The 21,511-nt window shown below is 42.2% G+C and overlaps 1 protein-coding gene across 1 annotated transcript in view; it reads right to left on the minus strand.

Moving 5' to 3' along the window:
- LOC100337390 (ATP-binding cassette sub-family C member 4-like) overlaps positions 1-21,511 on the minus strand; it is a 209,452-nt gene that overhangs the window by 134,448 nt on the left and 53,493 nt on the right. Inside the window, 5 exon segments of the mRNA XM_059892309.1 lie at positions 3,185-3,271; positions 3,496-3,590; positions 13,499-13,690; positions 15,096-15,185; positions 18,865-18,966. Coding sequence (XP_059748292.1) covers positions 3,185-3,271; positions 3,496-3,590; positions 13,499-13,690; positions 15,096-15,185; positions 18,865-18,966 — 566 coding nt within the window.

Raw genomic sequence — 21,511 nt, forward strand, 5'->3', positions numbered from 1 at the left:
AAGAGAGTTTTTGTGTTCAGCACACTGATACATGGCAATCCGTAAACTTTCCCTTCCCCTCCCTGTGACACAGACACAAGAGCCAGCAGAAACTGCTCTTGCAGTGATGGGGAACTTGTGCAGAGGCACACAAGACAGGGTAGCAGACACTTGCAAGTTCAGGGTGGAGTGTTGGGAACAGGGAGGCTGAGCTACTCATGATGCCAGGAGAGTGGGGGATGGAAACTCATGTCTCACTACTAGTATTCCATCACTGAACTCATGACAAGCCACAAGGCACTACCTAAGGGAAAAGTCATCAGTGAAAGTATTGGTCACTCAGTCATGTCTGACTCTTTGCAACCCCAGGATTTTCCAGGCAAGAAATTTCCAGGGGATCTTCTTGACCCAGGGATTGAACCCAGGTCTCCTTCATTGCAGGTAGATTCTTTACCATCTGAGCCACTAGGTGCTTTAAATAAAAGAAAATTTATCAAATCACAATCAAAGGAGGGTGGGAAAGGGGGGGTCAGATCGGAGTGTGGGCCATGCCACGTCAGCTGCCCTGCTCTCTTTTGTTCTGAAAGATTCAATGCTAATGTGTCATTTTTGTGTGTGGTAAAATATACATAACATGAAATTTACAATTTTAACTATTTTTTATGCATACAGCTCAATGGCATTAAGTACATTCACATCATTGTGTAACCATCACCGCCATCCATCTCCAGAGCTCTTTCATTGCCCCAACACTAAGCACCTTTCACATACAGCCTTCAGTGGTACCTGCCTCATGACCCCTGCTTAATGGATGTGGAATCCCAGCTCCTCATATCCAGAGCTCAGAGCTCCTCACATATCTCTCTCACTCACTCCACTAATCTGCTTAAGTCTCTTTATTTGCTATTTAAGATTTGCTGTGAATGAATTCTGTTCCCCCCAAAATTCATATGATGGCACATTGACCACCAGAACCTTAGAATCTGGTGACAGAACCTTTAAAGAGGTAGTTGTTACCCTCAATTATAGTGGGCCTAATCCCATATGACTGGTGTTCTTAGAAGAGGAGACTAAGACATAAGGACAGAAACACAGGGGTGTGCATGAACAGAGGGAGGACCATGTCCGAGGACACAGTGAGGAAGCTGTCATCAGAAGATAAGGAAAAGGTCTAAGGAGAAACCAAACTGCCCACACCTTGATCATGAGAGTCTAGCCTTTAGAACTGTGAGAGAATGAATTTCTATTATTTACGCACTGCTCCCCCAGCTCTGCCATCTCTGGCAGCCTGCTGTGACTGAATGTTTATGCCCTCAAAATACATACACTGAAACCTAATCCCCACTGTGAAAGTACTGGAGATTTTGCCATTGGGAGGTGACAGGTCATGAGGGTGGAGTCTGCCTGAATGGGACTAGTGCCTTTATAAAAGGGACCCACACTGCTCCCTCACCCCTTCCACCACATGAGGACACAGGAATTGGGTCCTCACCAGACACCAAATCTGCCAACACCCTCACCTTGGACTTGCCTGAGCTCTGGTCTCTGTGAGATCAGCCTGGACAGACACAGCCCCAGCAAACTAACACAGGACCTGACAGCGAGAATTCCCAAACAGCTTCTCTCTGCTGTACAACCTGCCTCCTCCAGGTGAGGACGTGCCTTCTGTTCTCACAGCCTCGCTTCCTGTGCTTCTACTCTTCCTCCAGCAAAGGGAACTGGGTCTTATTTTCAGCCTCTACATACATACCCAGCCTGCACGCCCCCAGGGCACTTCCCGCCCAGCCCGGGGCACAGGGAGCTTTCCAACATCCACTTCCATTCAGCACTTACTATCCAGTACAGTGAAGTCGCTCAGTCATGTATGACTCTTTGCGACCCCATGGTCTGTAGCCTACCAGGCTCCTCCCTCCATGGGATTCTCCAGCCAAGAGTACTGGAGTGGGTTGCCATTCCTTTCTCCAGGGGATCTTCCCGACCCAGGGATCCAACCCAGGTCTCTCGCATTCCAGGCAGACACTTTAACCTCTGAGCCACCAGGGAAGCAGAAACCTCTAAACCCTGACTCAGCTGACCTTTTCCCAGGCATCTGTCTTAACAAGCTCCACATTGAGACAGGTTCCTCAGAGGCAGAAATGAGAGCTGGGCATCCTAGTCTCCCTTATTCTGCCCAGTATGGGTCCTTCCCCTCTCCTGGCTCTCTGTCCTCCTTATAAACTAAGAGGTTTTGTGCAGGGACATCTGTAAGGGCATTGATCCCAGTGCACACAGCAGGGCATTAATAAGTGCAGCTGGAAGGCTTGTTGGCTTTAACAAGGTGAACAACAGCAAGGTAAGCAACCATGGGGTAGATGTGGATGCTGTTGTAGCAAAAGCAAGCTCATGCAGCTTTCAAAAAGGCCAGTCTAGACTCCATCAGAGGCTTCAGTCAGCGTGTATTAGGACACATTATTCACAGAAAAGCGTAAGAGTTGTTTTACTTCAGTCATTCTGTGGCCAGGCAAAAGCAATTTGTATTCCAGAAACACAAAAATGAGAGTCAAGATTTCCACCAGATTCTAGATCTCTAGTTCCACATTCAGGCTAACCCTACATCATGGGTTTAAGTATTAAATCAAATAAGCATCCATGAAGCAACACTAAACGATTAAATTCATACTTAGATGTGGAATAAGTTAGTCTTAATTCTAGGCCTTATTAAGAATTTCCAAACCTACAGAATAATAAGCATAAACCAACAGGGCCTTTCCACAGAAGCCCTGTGTCAGTACTGAAAATTTTGCTTCTGATGTGCCTTAAACACATGATGGAGGAAAAGGACTGACACTAAGTACTAGATTACTGGGTCCAACTCTACGATTTAAAAACCATTCACCATCTTTCTTCAAGGCTCTGGATCCATCACAGTGTCTGGTTATCAACTGCAGGTCACGGGGAAATCTCCCATCTATTCCTCACTCCCTAAAGCACAGACCCCACTGTCCTTCAGACATTGGAAGCACCTGCTGTATTTTCCTGTCCTGACCTCATCATGATGCAAAATTCTCTAAGATGGATCTTCTGTGGAGGGAAGGGAGGGGAGAGAGGGACACCAGGGCAGAGCGAGCTGAGTCTCCTGAAGCACAAAGGCTTTCCTGAGCTCTCTTCCCCAATCTCTACAGGGTTCCTGGAAAGCAGAGATGATAGAAAACAGGAGCTAACTCACTGTTTGAACAAGTGCCCGCTGACTCCTACATCCACTGCGCTGAGCGGATCGTCCAGGAGGTAGATGTCTGCATCCTGATACACAGCTCTAGAAAACGTAGAGAGACGTCAGGAGAGGATACTACACACTCCCTGGGTCCCACCTCTGAATTCATGACGGCGTCCAACAACTCCAGGTTCATTCCAGGAGCCCAGGGAAAGGGCCAAGACCCTGCTTCACACAGGCCAACCTGGTGAGCGGGGTCTGCATGCTCACGTCCACTGGGAGGTGCAGAGGAGGAGGGGCAGGATGGCAACTGAAACCCCATTTACCTGGCAAGGCTGACCCGGGCTTTCTGTCCTTCACTCAGCGGGGTTCCCCGGTCTCCTATCTCAGTTAGATCATTTTCCTTCAAAAGCTGTAAATCCTACATGGAGATAGAAAAGGAGAAGGAAAAAAAAAAAAGATCTAAAATATGTTCTCCTGCCATCCTAACTTTTTAGCATCAGTTCTCCCCACAGTGTTTGATCAGCAACAACGAGTATAATTTCATAGTGGCTAAACCATAACACTGAACAATTTAAAAAATCCTCAGGTTTTCTTTTTGTTTGTTTGTTTTCATTCTGTAGTTTTTCACAACATTTATGCATCTGACCATTCTAACAGATATTTATTGTGTATCAATATACACCAGACATTGTTCTGGGCACAATGAATTCAGCCATGAGGAAACAAAGCCCCTAGAGTTTCTCTCCACAGTGGAGGATGAACAATAAGGAAAATTAACCTGAGTGCAAGTACTGAGGATGAGAAGGAAAAGGAAGTGGGCTCAGGGGGGGCAGAGAGTAAAGGAGGGAAGTGAGTCCACACTGGGATGTGAGGGCTCTGCTCAGAGCGGGGGTGAGCAGATCCGGGAGAGGGGGAGGGGCTCAGGCAGACCTGGAGAGGCTGCTCCACACAGAGGGATGGGCGAGTGCAGGGGCCACGGGGAGGTGTCCAAGATATTCAGGACAAGCAAGGAGGCAGGAGAGCGGACCTGAGTAAGAATGAGGGAAGTGAGGGCAGAGACAGAGCAGGAGGAGCCTGGGGTCACTCCAGTAACAGGAGGAGTGGGAGAAGGGAGGACTGACCTGGTCTGAGATTTCTACAGAATCACTTCTGTGCTTTGCAGAAAACAAGCAATATGGGAGAATGAGTGAGGATAGATACAAGTATGGAGGCTACTGGAATATCTAAGTAAGAGATGATGGTGGCCAGGACCACAGTGGGAGCAGCAGGGATGGAGAGATGGAACACACTCCAGACACATTCTGAAGGCAGAGTCTGCAACACCTACTGATGGGATGGGTGTGGGTTGTAAGAAGAGCACCATGGTATTTGGAGCATGAGGAAGAACAGGGTCACCGTTTACTGAGTTGTTACTGATGAAAGTCAAAGTGAAAGTCGCTTAGTCATGTCTGACTCTCTGTGACTCCATGGAATTCTCCAGGCCAGAATACTGGAGTGGGTAGGCGTTCCCTTATCCAGGTGATCTTCCCAACCCAGGAATCAAACCCAGGTCTCCCACACTGCAGGCAGATTCTTTATCAACTGAGCTATCAGGGAAGCTCTGTTACTGATGATTGATGCCTGTTTTCTCATTAATCCAACAGGGGGACCCCATTCACAGTGTGAATCACAACATTCAAAGCTTGTGACCATGAGGACAAGAGAGAGGGTGTCTCCATCATAACCCTCCCTGACAGCCACAAAGACACATAGACAGACACAGGTTCCCTGCTCACTCAAAGCTTAACAAGGGAGGATCAAATGAAAAGCAGCAATTGTTCTGTCATGTAAATTCATTATTTCATCTTATTTCTTCATCAAGCTCAGAAGTTAATACCATCTCTCCCTCCTGGTTTTCATACCATTTTAAGATAGGCTCCAGCCATACATACACACACACTGTTTTCTGGACCTCCGTTTCACTGTTGACAGTCCTTGCAAACTGTTATTACTTTTTATCCTTTAATTTTATTAATGTATTTTTCTGGTTTCCTTCCCCAAATAGCATTGCATTATAGTACAGCAATCGCAACATGCTCTAGAAAAGTTCACTCTTTCACTTAGCTCAGTTCGAGCATAAGAAACAGGCTCTCTTCAACTCTGGTGGTAGGACTTTGAGTGTGTTGTTGACTTTGCAAATTATTAATGGACAAGTCCCAGATGGGAAGAACAATTTAAAGGATTTGAGGTAAAATCCAAGTCAGGCTAATTTCCCAGCCAGGATTTTCTGATTAGGTTAAAGGGAAAAGCCTGACTTGAGCATATATTACAATTCTTCCCACTGACAGGAAAGTGTTCTTATTCATGTTATTTTCCTCTAAGTTAAATTTAACCAATTTTCACTGAACAGCAGATACACAAACTAGAGGTGAACTAGGAAATGAAGAAGCTGGTTTGATACCATCTACCAAAAACATACCAAGGACCCTTCAGCAATGGTGGAGACTTAACAGTAGAAATGCTATGGAGCAGACTGTTGAAACAGTTGATGAGCACCCTGGCAGACGAGGGTTGGATTCTGGAGTCAAACAATGGAACCCCACACCTTCATTTACTGCTTGTCTTCCGTTTGGAATTGCCCCTCCTCTCATGGCCTGTCAATATCCTGCCCATCCTTCCAGGCTCAGCCCAAACACACTCTCCCAGGAAACCATCCTGGACTCACTCTCTTCCTGCTGGGTTCCTAAGGCTTTGCGTATATTTCTTCTGAAGGACCTGTCCTATTCTGCTCAATAATTTGTATGCGTGCACATAGCTTCTCTCAGCTCCTGGTGGGTAAGATCTGTGAACCAAGCACTGTGCTGCACCCTAATACTGATTATCTCTAATCTTTGCAACAAGCTACATGGTAAGTACTGACCCCATTTCCCAGATGAGGAAACTGAGACTAAGTGAGGTCACATCACTGTTCTGAGGGTCAGTTCAGTTCAGTTGCTCAGCCGTGTCTGACTCTTTGTGACCCCATTGACTGCAGCAGGTCAGGCCTTCCTGTCCATCGCCCATTCCCGGAGTTTAATCAAACTCATGTCCATTGAGTCGGTGATGACATCCAACCATCTCATCCTCCGTCGTCCCCTTTTCCTCCTGTCTTCAATCTTTCCCAGCATCAGGGTCTTTTCTAATGAGTCAGTTCTTCGTATCAGGTAGCCAAAGTATTGGAGTTTCAGCTTCATCATCAGTCCATCCAAGAACATTCAGGACTGATTTCCTTTAGGATGGACTGTTTGGATCTCCTTGCAGTCCAAGGGACCCTCAAGAGTCTTCTCCAACACCACAGTTCAAAAGCATCAATTCTTCGGTGCTCACCTTTCTTTATAGTCCAACTCACATCCATACATGACTACGGAGAAAACCATAGATTTCACTAGGGGGACCTTTGTTGGCAAGTAATGTCTCTGCTTTTGGATATGCTGTCTAGGTTGGTCATAACTTTCCTACCAAGGAGTAACTGTCTTTAAATTTCATGGCTGCAATCACCAACTGCAGTGATTTTGGAGCCCCAAAAAAATAAAGTCTGTCACTGTTTCTACTGTTTCCCCATCTATTTCCCATGAAGTGATGGGACCGGATACCATGAGCTTAGTTTTCTGAATGTTGAGCTTTAAGCCACCTTTTTCACTCTCCTCTTTCACTTTCATCAAGAGGCTCTTTAGTTCTTCTTCATTTTCTGCCTTAAAGTGGTGTCATCTGCATATCTGAGGTTTTTTATATTTCTCACGGCAATCTTTATTCTAGCTTGTGCTTCATCCAGCCCAGCATTTCTCATGATGTATTCTTCATATAAGTTAAATAAGCACGGTGACAATATACAGCCTTGATGTACTCCTTTCCTAATTTGGAACTAGTCTGTTGTTCCATGTCCAGTTCTAACTGTTGCTTTCTGACTTGCGTACAGATTTCTCAAGAGGCAGGTCAGGTGGTCTGGTATTCCCACCTCTTGAAGAATTTTCCAGAGTTTGTTGTGGTCCACACGGTCAAAGTTTTGCATTGTCAATAAAACAGAAATAGATGTTTTTCTGGAACTCTCTTTCTTTTTTGATGATCCAGCATATGTTGGCAATTTGATCTCTGCTTCCTCTGAATTTTCTAAATCCATCTTGAGCATCTGGAAGTTTACAGTTCATGTACTGTTGAAGCCAAGCTTGGAGAATGTTGAGCATTACTTTGCTAGTATGTGAAATGAGTGTAATTGTGTGGTTTTGAGCATTCTTTGGCATTGTCTTTCTCTGGGATTGGAATGAAAACTGACATTTTCCAGTCCTGTGGCCACTGCTGAGTTTTCCAAATTTGCTGACATATTGAGTGCAGCACTTTCACAGCATCATCTTTCAGGATTTGAAATAGTTCAACTGGAATTCCATCACCTTCACTAGCTTTGTTCGTAGTGATACTTCCTAAGGCCCACTTGACTTTCCATTCCAGAATGTCTGGCTCTAGGTGAGTGATCACACCATCGTGATTTTCTGGGTGGTGAAGATCTTTTTTGTATAGTCCTTCTGTGTATTATTACCATCTCTTCTTAATATCTTCAGCTTCTGTTAGGTCCATACCATTTCTGTCCTTTATTGTGCCCATCTTTGCATGAAATATTCTTTTGGTATCTCTAATTTTCTTGAAGCAATCTCTAGTCTTTCCCATTCTGTTGTTTTCCTCTATTTCTTTGCATTGATCACTGAGGAAAGCTTTCTTATCTCTCCTTGCTATTCTTTGCAACTCTGCATTCAAATAGGTATATGTTTCCTTTTTGGCTATTGAACAGAAGAACTAGAATCTGACCCAGCTCATGTCAGTTCAGAGACTTCTGCTCTTTCACACCATAGTGCCTCTAGTTTCCATGCTTATCCATGGTGTTGTGCTGCCTTTCAATTGAGGAAGTTTAGAATTAAGAACTTCTTAAAAAGTGAGCAATGGATGAAGGTGTAAGGGGGCATGTAAACAGAGATCCTAACCAGGGTGTGTCTTTTCCTTCACCAGAAAAGCAAGGTCACCAAAGAAAGGGGCACACCCTGGCTGGGTCTCTGGAATTTGATCTGGGTGTCAGGAGCTGGATGTGATTAAGGCAAAGAGGAAATGCCTGAAATCTGTTTACTCCACACCCCACCTTCCATGGAATCTAGGGTTATGCAGAAACAGATCTGAACTTGAGCTGTAAACTCAGAGATGAGCTGTTTGATCCCTCAAGTATCAGTTTCTCCTACTATAAAATTAAGATAGGAACATCAAGGATACTCATAAAGAATTAATAAATCATGTGACCATGCATAAGCACACCAGCTGCGAAGGACCACGCAGAAGCGTGGCCGAGAGGAGCTACCCCTCACCCAAGGTAAAGGGCGACAACCGAGAGTGCCAGACTGCAACAGCGCAGGAGCGGCCAAGAGGAGCTACCCCATGTCTAAGGTCAGGGGCGGCAGCAGAGACGAGCAACCCCACGTCCAAGGAACGGCAGCTGCATGGGCGCAGGAGGGCCGAGAGGAGCTATTCTACGTTCAAGGTCAGGAGGGGCGGCCGTAAAGAGATACCCCTCATTTAAGGTAAGAAGCAGCGGCTGCACTTTGCTGGAGCAGCCGTGAAGAGATACCCCATGATAAAGGTAAGAGAAACCCAAGTAAGACAGTAGGGTTGTGAGAGGGCATCAGAGGGCAGACACACTGAAACCATAATCACAGAATACTAGCCAATCTGATCACACAGACCACAGCCTTGTTTAACTCAAAGAAACTAAGCCATGCCATCTGGGACCACCCAAGACGGACGGGTCATGGTGGAGAGGTCTGACAGAATGTGGTCCACTGGAGAAGGGAATGGCAAACCATTTCAATATTCTTGCCTTGAGAACCCCATGAACAGTATGAAAAGGCAAAATGATAGGATACTGAAAGAGGAACTCCCCAGGTTGGTAAGTGCCCAATTGCTACAGGAGATCAGTTGAGAAATAACTACAGAAAGAATGAAGGGATGGAGCCAGAGCAAAAACAATACCCTGTTGTGGATGTGACTGGTGATAGAATCAAGGTCCGATGCTGTAAAGAGCAATATTGCATAGGAACCTGGAATGTTAGGTCCATGAATCAAGGCAAATTGGAAGCGGTCAAACAGGAGATGGCAAGAATGAACATTAACATTTTAGGAATCAGCAAACTAAAATGGACTGCAATGGCTGAATTTAACTCAGATGACCATTGTATCTACTACTGTGGGCAGGAATCCCTTAGAAAAAATGGAGTAGCCATCATGGTCAACAAAGAATCCGAAATGCAATACTTGGATGCAATCTCAAAAACGACAGAATGATCTCTGTTCATTTCCAAGGCAAACCATTCGATATCATGGTAATCCAAGCCTATGCCCCAACCTGTAATGCGGAAGAAGCTGAAGTTGAACAGTTCTATGAAGACCTCCAAGACCTTTTAGAACTAACACCCAAAAAAGATGTCCTTTTCATTATAGGGGAAAGAAGTCAAGAAACACCTGGAATAACAGGCAAATTTGGCCTTGGAGTAATAGAGTTTTGCCAAGAGCATACACTGGTCATAGCAAACACCCTTTTCCAACAACACAAGAGAAGACTTTACACATGGACATCACCAGATGGTTAACACTGAAATCAGATTGATTATATTCTTTGCAGCCAAAGATGGACAAGCTCTATACAGTCAGCAAAAACAAGACTGGCAACTGACTGTGGCTCAGACCATGAACTCCTTATTGCCAAATTCAGACTGAAATTGAAGAAAGTAGGGAAAACCACTAGACCATTCAGGTATGACCTAAATCAAATCCCTTATGATTATACAGTGGAAGTGAGAAATAGATTTAAGGGACTAGATCTGATAGACAGAGTGCCTGATGAACTATGGATGGAGGTTCGTGACACTGTACAGGAGACAGGGATCAAGACCATCCCCATGGAAAAGAAATGCAAAAAAGCAAAATGGCTGTCTGAGGAGGCCTTACAAATAGCTGTGAAAAGAAGAGAAGTGAAAAGCAAAGGAGAAAAGGAAAGATATAAGCATCTGAATGCAGAGTTCCAAAGAATAGCAAGGAGAGATAAAAAAGCCTTCCTCAGTGATCAATGCAAAGAAATAGAGGAAAACAACAGAATGGGAAAGACTAGAGATCTCTTCAAGAAAATTAGAGATACCAAGGGAACATTTCATGCAAACATGGGCTCGATCAAGGTCAGAAATGGTATGGACCTAACAGAAGCAGAAGATAATTAAGAAGAGGTGGCAAGAATACACAGAAGAACTATACAAAAAAAGATCTTCACAACCCAGATCATCACGATGGTGTGATCACTCACCTAGAGCCAGACATCCTGGAATGTGAAGTCAAGTGGGCCTTAGAAAGCATCACTATGAACAAAGCTAGTGGAGGTGATGGAATTCCAGTTGAGCTATTTCAAATCCTGAAAGATGGTGCTGTGAAAGTGCTGCACTCAATATGCCACCAAATTTGGAAAGCTCAGCAGTGGCCACAGGGCTGGAAAAGGTCAGTTTTCATTCCAATCCCAAAGAAAGGCAATGCCAAAGAATGCTCAAACTACCACACAATTGCACTCATCTCACACACTAGTAAATTAATGCTCAAAATTCTCCAAGTCAGGCTTCAGCAATACATGAACCGTGAAATTTCAGATGTTCAAGCTGGTTTTAGAAAAGGCAGAGGAATCAGAAATCAAATTGCCAACATCCGCTGGATCATTGAAAAAGCAAGAGAGTTCCAGAAAAACATCCATTTCTGCTTTATTGACAAAGCCTTTGACTGTATGGATCACAATAAACTGTGGAAAATTCTGAAAGAGATGGGAATACCAGACCACCTGACCTGCCTCTTGAGAAACCTATATGCAGGTCAGGAAGCAACAGTTAGAACTGGACATGGAACAACAGACTGGTTCCAAATAGGAAAAGGAGTACGTCAAGGTTGTATATTGTCACCCTGATTATTTAACTTCTATGCAGAGTACATCATGAGAAACGCTGGGCTGGAAGAAGCACAAGCTGGAATCAAGATTGCCGGGAGAAATATCAATAACCTCAGATATGCAGATAACACCACCCTTATGGCAGAAATTGAAGAGGAATTAAAAAGCCTCTTGATAAAAGTGAAAGAGGAGAGTGGAAAAGTTGGCCTAAAGCTCAACATTCAGAAAACTAAGATCATGGCATCTGGTCCCACCACTCATGGCAAATAGATGGGGAAACAGTGGAAACAGTGTCAGACTTTATTTTTGGAGGGGCTCCAAAATCACTGCAGATGGTGACTGCAGCCATGAAATTAAAAGACGCTTACTCCTTAGAAAGAAAGTTATGACCAACCTAGATAGCATATTCAAAAGCAGAGACATTACTTTGCCAGCAAAGGTCCGTCTAGTCAAGGCTATGGTTTTTCCAGTAGTCATGTATGGATGTGAGAGTTGGACTGTGAAGAAAGCTGAGTGCTGAAGAATTGATGTTTTTGAACTGTGGTGTTGAAGAACATTCTTGAGAGTTCCTTGGACTGCAAGGAGATCCAACCAGTCCATTCTGAAGGAGATCAGCCCTCGGATTTCTTTGGAGGGAATGATGCTGAAGCTGAAACTCCAGTACTTTGGCCATCTCATGCGAAGAGTTGACTCATTGGAAAAGACTCTGATGCTGGGAGGGATTGGGGGCAGGAGGAGAAGGGTACGCCAGAGGATGAGATGGCTGGATGGCATCACTGACTCGATGGACGTGAGTCTCAGTGAACTCCGGGAGTTTGTGATGGACAGGGAGGCCTCGCATGCTGCAATTCATGGGGTCGCAAAGAGTTGGACACGGCTGTGCGACTGAACTGAACTGTTTCCTGTTTATGTGTGTGCATGCACACATGTCAGAGACAGATACAAAAATGATTTGCACATGAACTGTGAATAAATAGGAGCTATTGTCTCACTGTTTCACATTTGTTTCCCCTCTTCTTACCCAGTCTATGTACCATTTAATAAAAATCTAGCTCATTCCTCCTAACTTCACATCATTTCTGCAAAAGCACAGTCTCCTGTTAACATGAGCCAAAGAGAAAGAAATAGCAGCCATTAAATGAATAATTCTGTTCTGTCCACATTATCATAAAATGCTGCTCACCTAATACTGTCTATGGTGTTCAAGCCATTGTTCAAGCAGAATTACTATTTCCTCACAAAGAGAGTTTGCAGCCTTTAACACCAAACCTTTGAAAGTTTGTCCCAGCTTTTTCCTCACTGTATAAAAGAATATTCAGATGTCCAAACTGCCCTGAAGAGACCAGGGGGAGCCCTTTAAAACTGTTTTTCACTGATGTTTATAACCCAAGAGAATAACAAACTATTTATCGGTATTTACATTTTTCTTTGTTTCTGCCAAATTATATTCTATCAGATAAGTTTAGTTTTCCTCATTCATTCACTAATTTCATCTAAATCCTAATGTAGAGTTAAACATTTCACTTTGCCATTTTCTGTGAAAATCAATGCCCTTTCTGAAAATAATCTCTTCTCCAACAAAATGATACAGTATTAAGAAGAAACATAAGCATTCTATTTTCTTTAAATAATAAATTATAAATAAAAAATGAAGTAACGCAGGAAACCGACAGACTGAAAGGGACCGAGGAGGCAACAACCAAGCACAATGGACAGACCTTATGTGGAATCTGATTCCAACAACAGCGAACAAGGTTTCTCAGTGAGATGTCTAACAACATGTAAACTCAGATTAGAAGGTTGATGACATTCAGGAATTTGGGTTATTTTTCAGGTGAAATAATGTGGTGATTTTCTTCCAAAGGGAAAAGATTTTTTTTTCTCTTAGATGAAACTAATGAAATGTAGACAGATGAACTAATATGATGTCTAGGATCTGCTCCAGCATAATGTAGGTTGGGGGTGGGGCAGGCAGAGCACAGGGGTAGAGATGCAGCAAGACCGGCCACCGGCTGATTCTGACTAAAGCTGGAAGTGGTACATAAGGATTCATTACACTGTGCTTGCTATTTTAGAAATTTATATAATTGTTAAAAGTGAATGAAACTTCATAGAATGGACTGATCCCCTCAAGGGGAAAAAGAAAAAAAAGGCATTCTGTGAGTGTTATCACATCAGGATTAAAACAGCAATGTATATACCTGCATATTTACCCAGAAGACCAGTTTTAAATAATCAGCAACAATGATTTTTCAAATTAAAAAAGTAAATAAAAACTCTCAACAAATCTTGTAGGTTAAACCGATACTATTATTATTTAAAATTCAAGTATATCCAACTTAGGAGTCATTACCCACCTCTTTCAAAGCACAAGCCTTTATTACTTTTTCATATCGTTCTTCTTCGTATTTCTTCCCAAATAAAATGTTACTCCTCACAGTTCCTGAGAACACCCAAGGCTGCTGAGAAACATACACGATCCTCCCGTGCACACTGGCCTGCCCCTGGCTCGGGGGCAGCTCCCCCAGCAGAGCACATAACAGTGATGACTGAAACAGACGGCAATACACACACATGAACAGGCAGCACTCAGGACGGAACATGCCCCGCAGCACAGCCGACCCCACCCTGGCGCTTGATACATGATAGAAAGCTTGTGTTTAGAACACGATAATGTATAGTTCTGGTAGTTGCAACCAAAAAGTTGAAAATAACACTGTTTGTCAATGTAAACCCACAGTTGACAAGAAATACTAATAAAATGCTATAACAATCTACTGTGCCCAAGAATTTCCCCCAAATGAAGCGCTATACTCAACAAAGACTAAATAAAAATGTTTAACATTCTTAACTAGCAGAGCAGCCCAGCAGGATGTGTATTTCTTGCATCTGATGTTTATGCAGCTGTTCGTACATCTGAGTATCCTTCATTTGGCAAATACTTGTTCTTAAAAAGCTACATGTAAAAACTATATCCAAAGATCATTATTAAAAGAACTCTGAAGTGAGTTGTGTCCAAAGAGCAAAAGTCCGTCACAGAAGAAATCATCAACCTCTCATGTACACACTTATGTTTAGATTTCTGTATTTTGTTGTACAGAACACAAGAGACTAAGTGAATGTACATATGTCCTTCAAATCTTGTACACCACACAGATGCGGTGTGTCTGTGTCCCCACATCACAGTGCTAGTGCACTGGGCTAAAATAATCTGCCTGCATATCTGTCTCACCCCAGAACCTGGTTGTCTCTGGATGGCAGAGGTGTCAGTGTCTCGCTCACATCTGTTTCTTTAGCTCCAGCACATGGCTGCACATTCACTACATGTGCACTGAGAGGATCAAGGCAAGTCATGTGAGAAAACGCTCAAAGCTTCCTGGAAGAGCCTTCACAACCTCCAGACTTCCCGGAGGGACCACTGTCACAAAAAGAAGTCCCCACTGTCTCATTCTGTCCTGAATAGATGTCACATAAATAACGTCCTTCACTGAGATGTCCAAACATCCGACAAACAGTTCCCAACTGTGCAACATGAAGCACCAAGAAGGAAAACACAGTGTGCATTTACCCAGATTTATGTGGCCATGAAACCTTCTTGCAAAACGAATGTCCCATGGAACACACCTAGAGGAAAGCGATTCTAGATTTGCCCAGTTCAAACTGTGTTATACACAGCTTTAGGCTCAACTCTTAAGAATTTTTTAAAATATTCATTTATTTATTTTTGGCTGTGTTGGGTCATAGTTGCAATACTTAAGATCTTTCATTGCAGCACACAGGCTTAGTTGCCCCGAGGCATGTGGGATCTTAGTTCCCCGACCAGGGATCCAACCCGTGTCTCCTGCATTGGAGGGCAGATTCTTAACCACTGGACCACCAGGGAAGTCCCTCAACTCTGAGAATTTAACAGAGGCTGTGGCGTTGCAGCAAGCTGAACAAGGTATCATGGCTTACCTTTCCTGCTCCCACAGGTCCAACCACAGCTAACAGTTCACCAGGTCTGACAGTAAACGAAAGGCCTTGTAGGGTTGGGGTTTCTGATTCCTGCAAATTAAAGTTTATAAAAATGTGCCCCTTTCAATAAATTAACACACATTACTTCAGAAAGTAGAGAAAATAACAAAATAGTCACTGATATGCTAAACATAGCCCACATTTTTCTCCTTCCTATTTTAAGATAATGTGTTCTACAGGACTTTTCATCCAATCTTTTCTCTTCCAGGGTCTGAAACAACTTCAGTTGCCTTTAGAAGGCTCCTTTTACTAGCTATCCATATGGACACAGTATTAGATAGCCACAGAATTTAGCAGTTGAAATGACAAGCTGAAATTTGAAATGCAAATTTTATGATGTATACTAACTTATTAAAATAATACACTTAATAGGATAGTCAATATAGGAAGTTTTTAATCATTTATGTTTTCATTATGACCCTTGGTTTTAACTATTTCATTAATCTCCACGATGTGGCAGCTTAAGTACATGATTAGCCTGGCCCTCTACTAATAAATTGAAACCTCCACTATCTCTCCATTTTCATTTGATAAAAGAATGAATCTCAGTAATGCTAAGGGAGCAGGTCACTTTGCATGATGAAGTCTTTCTTGGCAAAGTAACTCTTATAAATACCCGTCAAAGCTCTAACTTCACAAGAGCTCTAATTTAACACCAACAATGACAACAAAAAAAAATAGGGAATTAAGAAATTAATTATGACTTTGTGGGTCAGAGTGTTGAGACCTCAATTTTAATATGTGTTAAATGTGTTACCTGTCCTGGCTAAACAGGGGCCATAAAGTACTTCTGCTGTAAGAAAGCAAAAAAATATGGAGGTACATGCAACAGCACACAATCCAGTGTGAGGGAGAAGTCATGCCAATTACAGGTCATATTCCTGAGAGACTTAAGGGTGTGTGTATGTCTTTACATGTTCTTAGTGTTAAGAAAATTGTCAGTAACTGATAATTTTTGTTTTTAAAGAGAGGTTACAGTTCATCAGTAAAATGCCCAAAAAACTTAAAGTACAAAGTGTGGACAAACTATTGCAATAATCTTCAAAATGAAAAAATTTCTCTGGGAAGAAATGAATTATAAAACATTAACTTTTTTTTCTTTTTTAGAAATTTTTTGCTACGGGTGTACATGTGTCCCCCATCCTGAAACCCCCTCCAACCTCCCTCCCCATCCCATCCTTCTGAGTTGTCCCAGTACACCTGCTGTGAATGCTCTGTTTCATGCATCGAACTTTGACTGGTCATCTATTTCACATATGGTAATATATATGTTTCAATACTATTCTCTCAAATCATCCCACCCTCACCTTCTCCCACAGAGTCTAAAAGTCTGTTCTTTATATCTGTGTCTCTTTTGCTGTCTTGCATATAAGGTCGTCATTACCATCTTTCTAAATTCCATGTATATGCTTTAATATACTGTATTGGTATTTTTCCTTCTGACTTACTTCACTCTGTATAATAGGCTCCAGTTTCATCTACCTCATTAGAACTGATTTAAATGTGTTCTTTTTAATAGATGAATAATATTCCATTGTGTATATGTACCACAACTTCTTTATCCCTTCATCTGTCAATGGATATCTAGGTTGCTTCCATGTCCTGCCTATTGTAAACAGTGCTGCAATGAACAATGGGATACATGTATCATTTTCAATTTTGGTTTCCTCAGGGTATATGCCTCAGAGTGGGATTGCTGGGTCATATGGCCAGTACTCTTGCCTGGAAACTCCCATGGATGGAGAAGCCTAGTAGGCTGCAGTCCATGGGGTCACGACGATCAGACACAACTGAGCAACTTCACTTTCACTTTCATGCATTGGAGAAGGAAATGGCAAGCCACTCCAGTGTTCTTTCCTGGAGAATCCCAGGGACAGGGGAGCCTGGTGGGCTGCCGTCTATGGGGTCACACAGAGTCAGACTAGAGTGACTAGAGAGACTTAGCAGCAGCAGCTGCAGCATGGTGGTTTTATTCCTAGCTTTTTAAGGAGTCTCCATACCGTCTTCCATAGTGGCTGTATCAATTTACATTCCCACCAACAGTGCAAGAGTACTCCCTTTTCTACACATCCTCTCCAGCATTTATTGTTTGTAGACTTTTTGATGATGGCCATTCTGATCAGTGTGAGGTGATATCTCATTGTCATTTTGATTTGCATTTCTCTAAAAATGAGTGATGTTGAGCATGTTTTCATGTATTTGTGAGCCATTTGTATGTCCTCTTTGGAGAAATGTTTGTTTAGGTCTTTTTCCCACTCTTTGATGGGTTGTTTGTTTTTCTGGCATTGAGTTGTATGAGCTGTTCAAATATTTTTGAAAGTAATCCCTTGTCAGTTGTTTCATTTGCTATTATTTTCTCCCATTCTGAAGATTGTCTTTAAATCTTGCTTATAGTTTCCTTTGAAATACAAAAGCTTTTAAGCTTAATCAGGTCCCACTTGTTTACTTTTGTTTTTATTTCTGTTACTCTAGGAGGTGGTCATAGAGGATCTTGCTTTGATTTATCTCATTGAGTGTTCTGCCTATGTTTTCCTCTAAGAGTTTTATAGTTTCTGGTCTTACATTTAGGTCTTTAGTCCATTTTGAGTTTGTGTATGGTGTTAAGAAGTGTTCTAATTTCATTCTTTTACAATGTAGCGGTCAAGTTTTCCTAGCACCACTTATTGAAGAGGCTGTCTTTGCCCCATTATATATTCTTGCCTCCTTTGTCAAAAATAATGTACCCATAGGTGCATGGGTTTATTTCTGGGCTTTCTGTCTTTTTTATATTTCTGTTTTTGTTCCAGTACCATACTGTCTTGATGACTGTAGCTTTGCAGTATAATCTGAAATCAGGAAAGTTGATTCCTTCAGCTCCATTCTTCTTTCTCAGGACTGCTTTGGCTATTTCAGCTCTTTTGTGTTTCCATAAGAATTGTGAAATTTTTGTTCTAGCTCCAGGAAAAATGCCAGTAGTAACTTGATAGGGATCGCCTTGAATCATTGGTAGTATAGTCATTTTCACAATATTGATTCTTCCTACCCAGGAACATGGAATATCTCTTCATCTGTTTATGTTGTCTTGAACATACATATCCTAAAAAACATTCTAAAATATGTCTAAAACATTAACATACTAAAAAAATGACAATTATTTTTCATCACTAAAAAGGAGACTTGGATATTATAGGAATACAAATCTATCAATAAGAAGCTAGATTTTTAAACATGAGAAATTTTTTAAGCTTCTCAACTCCTTTCTTGTCTGATACTGAGAGTTCTATTTTACTACTTTCACTCAGTTATGACAACAAAATAATGAGCCACATACATCCAGCTTCCTGTCCCCACACCTCACAGTTTCCCAGGGCCAGACACTGAGCTCCCTCCCTGTTCAGGCTTCAGAATCTGACATTGCTCTGCCATTTTGTCTCTCCAGTCCTGTAAATTCTAACATTACAAACATATGTACTTTAAGTTCAAGATGTGCTAATATGTTGAAAGCTCTCTTGAAAATTATATAGAGAATGCATCAAATGTCTTAGGCTGATTTTACACATAATCTCTGTAGTTGCAAATTTTATCTCTGATTTTGAGAACTTTTATAACATACTTTCAGTAAATGTGCAAGTCACATTTTACACCCTGAGTAAAATCTCAAAATTCTCCAATAAATCTATGTCACAGTTATCTATTAGCAGTCATGATCTAGGAATGGAGGACTTATTACCTTATCCCAAAAAGCAGTAAAATCTTTCATGTGCACGATTGTTTTATCATCTGATGGCAGTTGAGTGGTGAGCTGTGATATCTCATCAAGTAACAAAAAGTTCTACAGAAAAAGGAAAAACATAGACAGTTTAGTCTGCGGGATGAAACACAAACAAAAATAATTGCTTCCCTGGAATTTGCAGTAAAAATCTATACAACCTACAAATTGTTTTGCCATTTGTATTTGAAGTGTTGGTTCACATCAGAACAAACTACTATATAGATAATATACACTATTATTACAGCATATAGTATGTACATTCATAATATAGTACATATAGTATACATAGAGTTCTTTATATAAGGGAGTGTGTGTGTGTGTGTGTGTGTGTGTGTATAATGTGTGTATATGCATGTGTATATATGACATAAATAGAGCGCCTGGTCGTGAGTCTATCTGCAACTTTCTCAACATTTCTCGGTGTACAAATTTTTCCCTAAGGAGAAAATATAGCTCTAAAATCCAACACATTTAGAACCTGGATATTTATATTGCTTTAGTCTTGTGTTACCAGCAATAAACATGGGAGCTGACAGGAAATTATTCCATACATATTTACTGAATCCCACTATGCACCAAGCACCATGTGACACTGCTAGGAACATAGAGAGGAAGACCATTCCCAGGCCTTCTTCAATCAGGTGGCACAAAACAGTCTGGAAACACAAGACCTACAGCAGAGATGCTGAATTAAAACTCTGGCTCTATTGTGGGTCATGACCCTCATGTGAGCACTTAAGACCACTCTGCTTTTCTCATGTGTGTTAAATCAATATCACTGCTTTTCATTAACTACCACTTGTTATCATTCTAAAAAGAAAATGTTCTTATTAAATTTCTACCTCTTAAAAATACTTCACAAGCATCTTTTCGCTATCACTTATCTCTTCTCTTTAGTCAGTGCCTTCTCTCCAGCTCGACAGGAATGGCTGCATCTTCCACTTCTTGCTATTTTCACAGCACTTAGCAGTCATTCAATGTGATTTAGCTGAATAAAACCAAGTCCTTTGAACCACCACAAAGCTAACATAAAAATATACCAGAAAACTCTCTCTTGCCCTGCAAATGTTAGGTGTATTAATAACTCAATGAAAGAAACTGCAGTGGTAGAGAAATTGAGTAAACAACTGAGACCACCTCCATTACCCACACCCCTAAGAACTATGAATGTGTGGCAGAGACTGCTGACTGTCCTCAAAATCTGCTCTCATTCTTCTGTGGTAACAAACCCTGGATTTTGGCTGCAAGTGGCTTTTTGGAAGAAGGGCCTCTCTCTCCAGCCTCACAAGCAGATATGCACAGCCATGTGGCTAAATCGAGGTCAGTGGAGAGTGACAGCAACCAGGACCTTCCTCCACCCCACGGCCTGGGCCTTGGAGGCTGCCAGTGGGGTCAAGGTCACATGCAGTGGAGTAACATAATAAGAGAGAAAGGGTCTGGGTCCCAACACCACGGAGGTTCACACTAGCCATGGGACTTGTTATGGGGAGAGCTGTATCACCACAAAAAAGATATGTCCTAATGCCAGTTAGCTCAAAATGTGACTCTATTTGGAAATAGGGTTGTTATAGGTGTAATCCATTAAGGTGAGATCACAGTGGAGTAGGGTGGGCCCTGAATCCAACATGATTAGTGCCCTTATAAGAAGAGAGATGCAGAGACAGACACACCGGCAGAAAACAGGCAGATGATGATGGAGACAGAGGCTGGAATTATGGCAATTACAAGCCTAGGAAAAACAAGGTTTGTCTGAAACCATTTAAGTTAACAGAGCTGACAAAGGAGTCCCCCTTACAGGATTTCGAGAGATTGTGGTCCCTGCTGACACCTTGATTTCAGACTTGTGATTTTAGGTCTTGTGGTTTGTGTTACTTTGTAAAGGCAGCCCCAGGGAGAGAATATAGAGCCTTACAAGGACTCTTGCATGAGAGAAAAGCAAACTATCCTTGTAAGCAGGTTTAATATGGGCAATTCTAGGACCCAGAGGCAAACCAAATCCCTACCAACACAGGGGCAACTGATAAAAGCTTCTGGGGATGTTTGAGAAAGAAAACATTTGAATAGGAACCTACTCCCCTAAAATCATAAACATCCTTCAAGTCCTTGACATTCTCATCTATCACACCACAGAGCTACAAATGTGACTGCAATCTTCCTCTTCCAAAGAACAATTGGCAAAAACTGATCATGAAAACCTGCTTCTGTGCAGGAAAAAGAAAGCAGTACCCTTGCATCTCTCTCAAAGACCAGCTGTCAGGAGATAAGATCCTCTCGTTTCCTCCTCCTCTCATCCAGGCTCACTGAGAACCTAACATGGGGCACAGCTACTCCTCCCTGCCCCGAGCCCGTGTCCAGCAAGGGGCAGGATGGATGGACGGTGGTCTGAGGACTCCTCTGCAGGCTCTCAATCACCACAGCCTGAGTTCTGTCTCCACATCACCTCTCCCATCATCAGTCACGTAGCAGCTCTTATCTGTTCTGCCACAGCTCATTCATCTCCCAATTTTCCTTTTCTCTTGAAGCAACATAATTTCAGAGTCTAACTTACTATTAATCATTTCAAATACTGATACAATGTTCTTGGGTTTTTTCCCTAGTTCCTTCC

The sequence above is a fragment of the Bos taurus genome, chromosome 12 (assembly GCF_002263795.3).
Source record: "Bos taurus isolate L1 Dominette 01449 registration number 42190680 breed Hereford chromosome 12, ARS-UCD2.0, whole genome shotgun sequence".
Classification (NCBI taxonomy): domain Eukaryota; kingdom Metazoa; phylum Chordata; class Mammalia; order Artiodactyla; family Bovidae; genus Bos; species Bos taurus.